The following is a 13,758-nucleotide window of genomic DNA, read 5'->3' on the forward strand; positions in this document are numbered from 1 at the left end:
TGCAGGCGTCATGTTGCATTTGCAGAGCCCCTGATGTACCTAAACAGTAGAAACCCCCCACAAGTGACCCCATATTGGAAACTAGACCCCCAAAGGAACTTATCTAGATGTGTTGTGAGAGCTTTGAACCAACAAGTGTTTCACTACAGTTTATAACGCAGAGCTGTGAAAATAAAAAATATTTTTTTTTCCACGAAAATGATATTTTATCCCCTATGTTTTTATTTTCCCAAGGGTAACAGGACAAATTGGACCCCAAAAGTTGTTGTCCAACTTGTCCTGAGAACGCTGATACCCCATATGTTGGGGGGAACCACTGTTTGGGCACACAGGAGAACTCGGAAGGGAAGGAGCCCTGTTTTACTTTTTCAAAGCAGAATTGGCTGGAATTGAGATCGGACGCCATGTCGCGTTTGGAGAGCCCCTGATGTGCCTAAACAGTGGAAACCCCCAATTATAACTGAAACCCTAACCCCAACCCTAACCCTAGCCCTAACCCTAACCCTAGCCCTAGCCCTAACCCTAGCCCTAACCCTAGCCCTAACCCTAGCCCTAACCCTAGCCCTAGCCCTAACCCTAGCCCTAACCCTAGCACTAATGGGAAAATGGAAATAAATACATTTTTTTACATTTTATTATTTTTCCCTAACTAAGGGGGTGATGAAGGGGGGTTTGATTTACTTTTATAGCGTTTTTTTGGCGGATTTTTATGATTGGCAGCTGTCACACACTAAAAGACGCTTTTTATTGCAAAAAATAGTTTTTGCATCACCACATTTTGAGAGCTATAATTTATCCATATTTTGGCCCACAGAGTCATATGAGGTCTTGTTTTTTGCGGGACGAGTTGACGTTTTTATTGGTAACATTTTCGGGCAGATGACATTTTTTGATCGCTTTTTATTCCGATTTTTGGGAGGCGGAATGAACAAAAACCAGCAATTCCTGAATTTCTTTTAGGGGGGGGCGTTTATACCGTTCCACGTGTGGTAAAATGGATAAAGCAGTTTTATTCTTCGGGTCAGTACGATTACAGCGATACCTCATTTATGTAATTTTTTTTATGTTTTGGCGCTTTTACACAATAAAAACTATTTTATATAAAAAAATAATTGTTTTTGCATCGCATTATTCTGAGAGCTATAACTTTTTTATTTTTCTGCTGATGATGCTGTATGGCGGCTTTTTTTTTGCGGGACAAGATGACGTTTTCAGCGGTACCATGGTTATTTATATCCGTCGTTTTGATCGCGTGTTATTCCACTTTTTGTTCGCCTGTATGATAATAAAGCGTTGTTTTTTGCCTTGTTTTTTTTTTTTTTTTTTGCGGTGTTCACTGAAGGGGTTAACTAGTGGGACAGTTTTATAGAGCGGGTCGTTACGGACGCGGCGATACCAAATATGTGTACATTTATTTTTTTTTTACATAAATAAATGGATTTATTGGGAAATGTTTTTTTTTTTTTTTTGGGGATTTTTTTTTATTTTTTTTTTACACATTCTATTTTTTTTTTTTTTAACTTTCTAACATTGTCCCAGGGTGGGACATCTCTGTATTAGATCAGATCGTTGATCTGACACTGTGCATAGCACTCTGTCAGATCAACGATCTGACATGCAGTTTAGCTGGCTTTCCAGCGCCTACTCTCAGCAGGCGCCGGCTAGCCAGGTCACTTCATGACCCGGAAGGAGTCCGGCGGCCATCTTGGATCCGGGGACTCCTTCCGGGTCACCGGAGCAACGCGATCTCATTGCGTTGCTCCGGTGGGAGAGCGCAGGGAGCCCCCATCCCTGCGCGATCCCCCTCTATGCCGCTGTCACTACTGACAGCGGCATCAGAGGGGTTAAATGCCCGCGATCGGCGATAGCGCCGATCGTGGGCATTGCTGCGGGGTGTCAGCTGTCATATACAGCTGACACCCGCACCCGATCACCGCGGCGCTCAGCGCGAGACCGCGGTGATCGGTGCGCCGTACTAGTACTGCTGCTGGCACTAATGCAGTGCCGGCAGCGCAGTACTAGTACGGCGCATGTCGCGAAGGGGTTAAGAGTAAACAAATTTACAATGACAGACTGGTACAGAGCGGAGATTTAAAAGTTAAAAGTAAAAACAAGGAACGATGATAGCAAGGGGAGGCAGATGAGCAACACAAAACACAACACAACACAAAAGTAGCTGGTCGCTACTGTTAAGGTCAGATGTTGGCGGTTTAACACAGTTGACGTCTGCCTGGTATGATGTGGGCTCAGCTTCTGAAATATTAGCACAAAATTCTGTGCACCAGTCCCCCTTCCATCCTCCAAATGACTATATATGTCCAGAGTGAGGTTGAGATTTTACAATCATGAATTCCACAGGAAAAAATCATAGGAAACCACACCGGAGCTCTCCTTTTGCTTTGCTGTGTTGTGGTTACGTTGTGTGCTGCATGTATTAAATTTGATTACACTTCTTTACTCTTGCTCTTTTTTTTTAAGTAACATTATTTTTTAGGAATTAAAGACTATTGAAAAACAATCACCAAATCCCAGTACAGGAGAGTCCAAACTCTTCTGCCCATGATGTAGAAAATGTTGACTTGACCCCGGAATAGTTCTCCTCTCCCATCTACTATATAACTGTCTAAGGGTCACTTCCGTCTTTCTGTCTGTCCGTCTGTCCTTCTTTCTGTCACGGTTATTCATTCGCTGATTGGTCTCGGCAGCTGCCTGTCATGGCTGCCGCGACCAATCAGCGACGGCCACAGTCTGGAAGAAAATGGCCGCTCCTTCCTCCCCGCAGTCAGTGCCCGGCGTCCGCATAATCCTCTCCGGTCAGTGCTCACACAGGGTTAATGGCAGCATTGACCGCGGTGTAACGCACTCGGTTAACACTGCTATTAACCCTGTGTGACCACCTTTTTACTATTCATGCTGCCTATGCAGCATGAATAGTAAAAATATCTAATGTTAAAAATAATTAAAAAAATAAAAAATAGTTACATACTCACCCTCCGGTGGCCCCCCCCGGATCAGGAACTGGCCTTTCCCGCTCCGCGTGATGCCCCAGTGACCGCTGCATGTATTGCAGTCTCGTGAGATGATGACATACGGTCTCGCGAGACCGCTTTGTCATCTCGCGAGACCGCAATGTAATCTTCAGACTGGAGCGCGCGACAAGCATCGTGAACCGGCCGCTTCGATCCGGAGGCTCCAGGAGGTGAGTATGTGACTATTTTTTATTTTAATTCTTTTTTTAACAGGAATATGGTGCATACTACGTGACTGGCCAATATACTACGTGACTGGGCAGTATACTACGTGACTGGGCAATATACTGCGTGACTCTGTGCTGTATACTACGTGTCTGTGCTGTATACTACGTGGCTCTGTGCTGTATACTACGTGACTCTGTGCTGTATACTACGTGACTCTGTGCTGTATACTATGTGACTGGACAATATACTACATGTCTGTGCTGTATACTATGTCGCTGTGCAATATACTACGTAGCTGGGCAATATACCACGTGGCTGGGCAATATACTATGTGGCTCTGTGCTGTATACTACGTGGCTCTATGCTGTATACTACATGGCTCTGTGCTGTATACTACATCGCTGTGCAATATACTACGTGGCTGGGCAATATACTAGGTGGCTGGGCAATATACTACGTGACTGGGCAATATAGTACGTGGACATACATATTCTAGAATACCCGATGCGTTAGAATCGGGTCACCATCTAGTATATAATAAAATGCTTGTGTGTAGAGTGAGCTCTGTACAATTTGAGGCTGTCTGTAGGATAGGGATATAGAACAATCTATGCTGGACCCCATCTATTATTTTGGTGTTTTTCCTATTTAAGGGTCGTGTATCCGTAGCAAACATTTTCCAGCATATACAACCTTTGGCAAAAATTATGTAATCAGCGTTCTTGGAGGACTGTTCCCGTTATTGGCCATAACTGACAAGTTCAGTGCCTCAATGTTGAAGTGAAACCACCAAGCTTTGTGCCAGACGATAATGTATAACAGATAAGCTAGTATCCTCTCGGAGATCAGAATCGTCATACTGCATTGCCTCACGTAGAATCTGTTTCAATTGACCATGCCATGTTTGCTTGTCGCTGCACCATTCTTGAGTAAGGGATAGAACAGTTTCCATGACTGAACTACTGATGGCCAATCATTAATATAGCTCATCAATATAAGATCGGTGGAGGGTTGACAATTCCACCAATCTGCTGAAAACTGCTGCCCATAATCGTTGTGTGGGGTGGAATGAGTGGATCTAAACCACAGTTCTTGGCAGAGGCCAGATGTTGCATTTTTTTAGCTGATCGGTAGGTGTCAGACTCCATACCATTCTCATAGTGCCCGGCATACATCCCCACTGTGGCCACCATAGTAGAATTTCTGAAGGATCCTTTGCCACAGATACTGTACAACATGCTCTGAACATGCAGTAGTTTTGTGGTCACATATAGTACAACTACTCAAAAAACAAAATATGCAGGAATCAACAAAACTCTAGTGTTCGCGCCTACTGTATAATCCCTTAAAATTTTACTTTTAATAATCTTAGATATAAAACCCGGACCCAATAAAACTAAACAGATACCACAAATATGAAAATGAGTCACCAAAATAACGTATTATGGTCCTACATACACCTACTGCTACCTTGCTGTGGGGGTTGGCACCCTAAGAAACGATTTTTTGGCACCCCCACTCAACATTGGCTGTCCCTTTCTCCCCTACAATATCCCTCTCAATCTAGGTTGGAAAACAATATAGTTTAAGAGCAGTGGTGAAAAAACAGATAAACCATAATCTAGACCTCTATAGGTACCTCCGTATGATATAACAACATTACCAACACAACGCACCCAATGCGTATCAAATACCCTAAAATATCAAAAAAAGATATTCAAATAGTAGCTGCTATAGTCCCATACCATCAGAAAAGCATTGTGTATTCAATCAAGTCCATAACCAGACAGCCAATAAGGACATAATACATGTCGATATACAATTGCTTAATAAATAACTATGGTAACTTAGCATGTGCCGGTATCTCCCCAACTTGTTTCCCCGCTTTTACGGTTCATCAGGAGGAAGTGATATTCATGATGCCGGATGCTTCATAGATGTAAGGCAGTAGGTGTATGTAGGACCATAATAGGTTACTTTGGTGACTCATTTTCATATTTGTGGTATCTATGTTTAGTTTTATTGGGTCTGGGTTTTATATCTAAGATTATTAAAAGTAAAGTTTTAAGGGATTATATGTGCGCACACATATAGTACAACCCCTGGCAAAAATTATGGAATCACCGGCCTTGGAGGATGTTCATTCAGTTGTTTAATTTTTTAGAAAAAAAGCAGATCACAGACATGGCACAAAACTACAGTCATTTCAAATGACAACTTTCTGGCTTAAAGAAACACTAAAAGAAATCAAGAACAAAAAATGTTGTAGTCAATAATGGTTACTTTATTGGAACAAGCAGAGGGAAAAAATTATGAACTCACTCAATTATGTGGGAAAAAATTATGGAATCACCCTGTAAATTTCAATTCCCAAAACTAGCACCTGTTTCAAATTAGATCTGCTCGTTACTCTGCATCTAAAAAGGAGTGATCACACCTTGGAGAGCTGTTGCACCAAGTAGACTGACATGAATCATGGCTCCAACATGAGAGATGTCAATTGAAACAAAGGAGAGGATTATCAAACTCTTAAAAGAGGGTAAATCATCACGCAATGTTGCAAAAGATGTTGGTTGTTCACAGTCAGCTGTGTCTAAAATCTGGACCAAATACAAACAACATGGGAAGGTTGTTAAAGGCAAACATACTGGTAGACCAAGGAAGACATCAAAGCGTCAAGACCGGAAACTTAAAGCAATATGTCTCCAAAACAGGAAATGAACAACAAAACAAATGAGGAACGAATGGGAGGAAACTGGAGTCAACGTCTGTGACCGAACTGTAAGAAACTGCCTAAAGGAAATGGGATTTACATACAGAAAAGCTAAAAGAAAGCCATCATTAACACCTAAACAGAAAAAAACAAGGTTACAATGGGCTAAGGAAACCAATCGTGGACTGTGGATGACTGGATGAAAGTCATATTCAGTGATGAATCACGAATCTGCATTGGGCAAGGTGATGATGCTGGAACTTTTGTTTGGTGCCGTTCCAATGAGATTTATAAAGATGACTGCCTGAAGAGAACATGCAAATTTCCATAGTCATTGATGATATGGGGCTGCATGTCAGGTAAAGGCACTGGGGAGATGGCTGTCATTACATCTTCAATAAATGCACAAGTTTATGTTGATATGTTGGACACTTTTCTTATCCCATCAATTGAAAGGATGTTTGGGGACGATTACATCATTTTTCAAGATGATAATGCATCCTGCCAAAGAGCAAAAACTGTGCAAACATTCCTTGAAAATAGACACATGAGGTCAATGTCATGGCCTGCAAATAGTCCGGATCTCAATACAATTGAAAATCTTTGGTGGAAGTTGAAGAAAATGGTCCATGACAAGGCTCCAACCTGCAAAGCTGATCTGGCAATAGCAATCAGAGAAAGTTGGAGCCAGATTGATGAAGAGTCCTATTTGACAATAAGTCCATGCCTCAGAGACTGCAAGCTGTTATAAAAGCCAGAGGCGGTGCAACAAAATACTAGTGATGTTTTGGTGTATTTTTTTTGTTTGCTTGTTTTTCATGATTCCATAATTTTTTCATCAGAATTGAGTGATTCCATAATTTTTTCCCTCTGCTTGTTCTAAAAAAGTTACAATTACTGACTACCACAATTTTTGTTCTTGATTTCTTTTAATGTTTCTTAAAGCCAGAAAGTTGCCATTTGAAATGACTAGTTTTGTGCCATGTCTGTGATCTGCTTTTTTTCTAAAAAATTAAACAACTGAATGAACATCCTCCAAGGCCGGTGATTCCATAATTTTTGCCAGGGGTTGTACTATATGTGTGCGCACATATAATCCCTTAAAACTTTACTTTTAATAATCTTAGATATAAAACCCAGACCCAATAAAACTAAACATAGATACCACAAATATGAAAATGAGTCACCAAAGTAACCTATTATGGTCCTACATACACCTACTGCCTTACATCTATGAAGCATCCGGCATCATGAATATCACTTCCTCCTGATGAACCGTAAAAGCGGGGAAACAAGTTGGGGAGATACCGGCACATGCTAAGTTACCATAGTTATTTATTAAGCAATTGTATATCGACATGTATTATGTCCTTATTGGCTGTCTGGTTATGGACTTGATTGAATACACAATGCTTTTCTGATGGTATGGGACTATAGCAGCTACTATTTGAATATCTTTTTTTGATATTTTAGGGTATTTGATACGCATTGGGTGCGTTGTGTTGGTAATGTTGTTATATCATACGGAGGTACCTATAGAGGTCTAGATTATGGTTTATCTGTTTTTTCACCACTGCTCTTAAACTATATTGTTTTCCAACCTAGATTGAGAGGGATATTGTAGGGGAGAAAGGGACAGCCAATGTTGAGTGGGGGTGCCAAAAAATCGTTTCTTAGGGTGCCAACCCCCACAGCAAGGTAGCAGTAGGTGTATGTAGGACCATAATACGTTATTTTGGTGACTCATTTTCATATTTGTGGTATCTGTTTAGTTTTATTGGGTCTGGGTTTTATATCTAAGATTATTAAAAGTAAAATTTTAAGGGATTATACAGTAGGCGCGAACACTAGAGTTTTGTTGATTCCTGCATATTTTGTTTTTTGAGTAGTTGTACTATATGTGACCACAAAACTACTGCATGTTCAGAGCATGTTGTACAGTATCTGTGGCAAAGGATCCTTCAGAAATTCTACTATGGTGGCCACAGTGGGGATGTATGCCGGCCACTATGAGAATGGTATGGAGTCTGACACCTACCGATCTGCTAAAAAAATGCAACATCTGGCCTCTGCCAAGAACTGTGGTTTAGATCCACTCATTCCACCCCACACAACGATTATGGGCAGCAGTTTTCAGCAGATTGGTGGAATTGTCAACCCTCCACCGATCTTATATTGATGAGCTATATTAATGATTGGCCATCAGTAGTTCAGTCATGGAAACTGTTCTATCCCTTACTCAAGAATGGTGCAGCGACAAGCAAACATGGCATGGTCAATTGAAACAGATTCTACGTGAGGCAATGCAGTATGACGATTCTGATCTCCGAGAGGATACTAGCTTATCTGTTATACATTATCGTCTGGCACAAAGCTTTGTGGTTTCACTTCAACATTGAGGCACTGAGCTTGTCAGTTATGGCCAATAACGGGAACAGTCTCATCTTTTACCTCTCTTCAGGTTTTGCAGATGCCAATCAATTTAATTACGGAGATGGAAATGACAATCTGGGGAACAGCGTCCAGCTTGTTTCATCGACCCTTTCAATCCCGTGTGATGTAGAGAAAGATGCCAGTCATGCCACACAGATCACCTGCTACACCAGGTATGTGCCCTCTGACCTGCACCTAGAACCTGCATTTACTGGTTCCATGTCAGATCCTTAGTGAATATATCCAATGCTTTCACTACTTGCTCCCAAATTTGATTTTGTCTGTGTCTAAAATTGGTGGTGGTAGCCTTTGGATTTATTTAGATTTCTTAAGTGGTGCAACTTGACGCCCAAGGGTGAACAATCCACCAAGGCTACCCAACTATCACCGGCTTTTAAAACCTTCATGACCTCCATTTGTACTTGTCCATTTTTCAATACCCTCTTCTAGAAGACACGAGGGCTTGTTTTTTTTTGTGGAATGCGTTAGGCCACATTTATATGTTCAGCATTTGGTGAGTTGTTTTTTTACCTCAGTACTTAAGTTGTAAGCCAAAACCAGGAGTGGGTGAAAAATTCAGAAGTGGTTACATGTTTCTATGATACTTTTCCTCCGATTGCATTTCTCCTGGTTTTGGCTTACAAATACTGATGGAAAATAACGATCAAATACTGAACGTGTGAATGTGGCCTTATAGTTTTGAATGACACCAATCAATTTACCATATAATGTACTGGAAAATGGGAATTGCAATTATTGGGATACCTAACCACACTGGTAAGGTTTGGTTTATTATTTTTATATTGTATTTAATTGGTGAAAACAAATTTTCCGAAATTTGTAAAAAAAAAAAAAAAATGTTTGTGTCACCGTTTGAGGAGCCACTTAGCTTTTTTTCTGTTAATGGAGCTGAGCTGTAAGAGGGCTTGTTATTCGTGAGATGAGCTGGCTTCTGTATTGATACCATTTTGTGGCACATATGGAGGCTCAATGACAGAAAAATGGCATTTCTAGAATTTTTAATTCTTTATTTTTTTTACTTTATGGCATATAAATTTACATTTTTATATGAATGCAGTGATAACAAATATGTTTATTTTTTGTATTTCCTCATTTTTAAAACCAGGGCGATTTGAATTTACATTTTTTTTATGTTATTTAGAAAACATTTTTTTATTTTATTTTATTATTTTGCATCTTTAGCAGACTTGAACTTGTGTTCATTTTGCAATGGATAGGGAAACTTATGGTTTCCTATGAATGGCCTCCCTTTGGGTTGGTAACTCGAGTGGCACCCCACAACAGAATCATAAGGGGACAATGGCTGCACTGAATAGGAAGAGATTGACGGCGGCATTTAAGGGGTTTGCAGCAGTGATTGGAGCCAGCTCGAGTCACTGCTGTTAGAAACGAATGCCGTCTGTTGTATATACCACAGCCAGCATTGGCCATGTGTGGAGCAGACTCACGTTTAGTATCTTTGATGAAAATGCAAAAACATTGTGATGTAGGAAACATTTTCTGGTAGATCTTTTTACATTTTTTATGTAAAAGGTCGAGATTGAAAAACAAATGAAAAGTTATAAACTAAGAGGAACCTGTCATCTTGGAACAAGCTAAATGCCTGCAGAGATAGAGTCAATCTGCAGATATATAGAGTTATGAGGCTGGCCGAATATGTCACTGGAAGTGCAGCTACCATTGTAAAACTAAAGGGAACCTGTCACCTGAATTTGGCGGGACAAGTTTGCGGTCATATGGGCGGGGTTTTCGGGTGTTTGATTCACCCTTTCCTTACCCACTGGCTGCATGCTAGCCGCAATATTGGGTTGAAGTTCATGCTGTGTCCTCCAAAGTACATGCCTGCGCAAGGTAATCTTGCCTTGCGCCGGCGCAGTATGCTTTGCCCAACTGCGGGCAAAGCCGAAAAGCATTAGTGCGCATGCGCCGGCGCACTATGTCCCGGAACACAGCAAAATACTTCCGGGACATAGTGCGCCTGCGCATGCGCACTAAGGCTTTTTGGCTTTGCCCGCAGTTGGGCAAAGCATACTGCGCATGTGCAAGCATGTAGTTCGGAGGACACAGCATGAACTTCAACCCAATATTGCGGCCAGCATGCAGCCAGTGGGTAAGGAAAGGGTGAATTAAACACCCAAAAACCCCGCCCATATGACCGCAAACCTGTCCCGCCAAAATCAGGTGACAGGTTCCCTTTAATTTGTTTCCTCAAAAGCCACCAGCTTTCAGTCATGGGGGAGCGTATGGAGGGGCTACAGTCACCACTCACAGCACCGCTCGTCTGTAAACATAGCCCGGCACTTTGACAGCTCGCTCTACACAGAGCATAGTGAGGGGTGACCATAGCCTCTATCCACGTATGCCCCCATAATGAAAAGCCAGTGGCACCCAGGGAGGAAATAAGTTGATTTTCCCACAGTAGCCGCACTTTCAGTGAGATGGCCAGGCAGCATTGTAACGCAATCTACTTGCAGATTAACACTAAATCTGCAGGTAAAGAGAATTTTCTGAGGTAAAAAGTTGCCTTTAAACACTATTTTCCTGTGTTTCAGACCCATGCCGGCAGATAGTTACATGGTGAGAGTGAGCGTTGATACCGTTCCTGTGGACACCAGTAACATCTGCGGTGGAAACTTTCAGGCCTGGTGGTGTATGTTCCAGGTATGTAAGCACAATTTTTTTTAATAATATTCTTACTTTCCAACTATCCCGGAATGTTTTTAAAGTTCCCAGAATAAGGGGGGACCTCCCGGCCTCCCATAAGATCAGCAAATCTCCTGGGCCCGTTCATCCTGCTTAAAATCCACCAGATACCATCTTTTCTGAGAAGTTTCTTCATTCAGGGAGGAGGTAAATGGGACATGGAAGGCAGGAGAATGAGAGAGGTGATGGCTTCTAAAAGAATCGTGAGTGACTATGGCCGAAATTTATTGGTGTGTGTCATAAATGGTGGTGATATCATTGGCTGGTGGATCCTTATTATCTGATTATAAGAAAAGCCCAGGGTTTAGCTCTCTTGAGGGTCTCCATTACAAAATTTGCTTGCCAAGGTCAGTACTTCCAATTATGCTATAATACCATTTAAAATGGGAAAACGGGAAAATGGGTTGTCTAGTAGGTTCAAGAAAGCCAGTCATGAGAATGACCTTGTAGGCTATGAAGCAATGATGCCAATTGCTTACATGGCAAAAGGGACAGGAATATATAGAAATAACCCAATGCTTTTTAGGAAGGTTGCATGCAGCCACTATTGATATGAGTGCATGCACTCCTCACTGTCTACATCCCCTCTGTGAAGAACAATACGGTCCTATAATCCTATAATGGATGTGCAGAGAGATCCATTTCAGCCTGAAAGAGGTGGCGAGTTATCAGTGCATGGTTGTCGCTCCCTTGGAATTTCCTGTCTTAGTTTTACTTCTCCCTTAGAATAGAGCAGAAGGAACCATACACCTCTCCTGTTTCTGTCTACAGTAGGTGGTCAGGAGTGGTCCAAGTTCACCACCATCTTTAATTGGGTCCACCAGCATTTTCTCTTTGTAGCAGTTGATGGAAGACGCCCAAGGTTGAACACTCCAATAAGGTTACCCAACTATCATGCCATAAAACTAAGGGCAAAATGGCTAAGCAAGCTACTCTTTTAAGGCAGTAGTAGATTATAAAGAATATATGGGTGCTTTTCCATGTTTTAGATTTGCCTAGTGTAGATGTTTCACACCACTTACATATTTTTTTCTCCAGTAAGACTGATTGGAAATGAAATCACAGTTTTTGGGTCAAAATTATGAAACTGCTGAAGTTATAATCCATGTGTTAGTCTGTGCTAGGTCAGGATCTAAATATAGTATTAGTAAAAGTGTTCTATTACCTACGTCCTATGGTAGACGCTGGTAATGTTTTGTCTACTGCAGACGAGTTGGAGACACCCAGTCTTGTCTGAACGCTCAATGCACAGTGTAACCTGGAGACACCTGAATCCTACAGACTGGATGGAACTCACCTGAGTCGCTCTGTTCTAGTTCTCAGTTATCTAACCCTTAGCCTCACTATTGTGTAATAGAAGACAAGAATGAATGTTTTCATAGACAACAATACCTGACTCTTCACTGAACGTCAGGTGTGACAATGCGATTTTAGCCACCTTAAAGGTAATCTGTCAGTAGGATCAACCTTCCTAAGTCGTCTATATGGGCATGTAGGTTATAGGAAGCTGAATAAAATGATACCTTGATATCTACTATCCGATGTCTTATTTCTTATATGTACGTGAGCTGTTAAGATCTATGGGCAGGACATAGATCTTCCTGAGAATGTGCCTACAGAACATATTATAAATGAAAGAACACATTACCAGTGTGATGTGTAATGACTGACTGTCTGCTCTTCTGATCTACATATCTTGCACTAGTAACGCCTCCTTTCTTTTAAATTAAACTAAGTAAGCAGATTCTCAGGGAGACCTATGTCTGGCCCATAGATCCTAACAGCTCATTTACATATTAAGAAAAAAGTGTATTTCTCTAGAATAAGACGTTGGATTGCAGATATTAAGATGTCTCCCGGTACTTACCTACACACAACCTCCGATCCTCACAAGATCTCCTTCTCTACTCTGCTCTTATCTCCTCTTCTCACAATCGTATACAAGATTTCTCTCGCATATCACCTCATCTCTGGAACCCTCTACCACAACACATCAGACTCTCACCTACCATCGAAACCTTCAAAAAGAACCTGAAGACCTACCTCTTCCGACAAGCCTACAACCTGCAGTAACCACCGATCAACCAAACCACTGCACGACCAGCTCTATCCTCACCTACTGTATCCTCACCCATCCCTTGTAGATTGTGAGCCTTCGCGGGCAGGGTCCTCTCTCCTCCTGTACCAGTTATGACTTGTATTGTTTAAGATTATTGTACTTGTTTTATTATGTATTCCCCCCTCACATGTAAAGTCCCATGGAACAAATGGCGCTATAACAATAAATAATAATAATGTCATTTTATTCAGCTTCCCTTGACCTGCATGACCACATGGATGACTTGGGAGGGTTGATCTTACTAACAGATTCCATTTAAGCATTATTTTTTTTCTGTTTTAAAGGGTTGAAGAGAAGTGGTAATGATTTATATTTATCCAACTTCTCATTTCAGACACATGTATACTTCACTCCAGTGATTAATAGTATACTGCCTGTTTCTGGAACTCCAGGTATTGTAAACTTTAAAATTTACTTTTTTTATATCTATAATGTAGGACCTGTTCCTGTTTTTGGATAATTTAGAAACTGTACTAAAATTTGTAAAAGTGTAAATTTTGCCCCTTTGAAACTGTGGAGTAACTATAATTCAATTTCCACTCTGTCCCTGCTACTTTTTAGAGAAATCTACT

General features: G+C 41.2%; 1 protein-coding gene across 1 annotated transcript in view; it reads left to right on the forward strand.

Moving 5' to 3' along the window:
* The window catches only part of PKHD1L1 (PKHD1 like 1), a 262,674-nt gene that overhangs the window by 15,598 nt on the left and 233,318 nt on the right, over positions 1–13,758 (forward strand). The window contains exons 4-6 of the mRNA XM_069731788.1: positions 8,372–8,516; positions 10,917–11,025; positions 13,521–13,578. Of these exons, the coding sequence (XP_069587889.1) occupies positions 8,372–8,516; positions 10,917–11,025; positions 13,521–13,578 (312 nt within the window). The remainder of the gene's footprint in view (positions 1–8,371; positions 8,517–10,916; positions 11,026–13,520; positions 13,579–13,758) is intronic.

This window comes from Ranitomeya imitator, chromosome 6 (genome assembly GCF_032444005.1).
Source record: "Ranitomeya imitator isolate aRanImi1 chromosome 6, aRanImi1.pri, whole genome shotgun sequence".
NCBI classification, from domain to species: domain Eukaryota; kingdom Metazoa; phylum Chordata; class Amphibia; order Anura; family Dendrobatidae; genus Ranitomeya; species Ranitomeya imitator.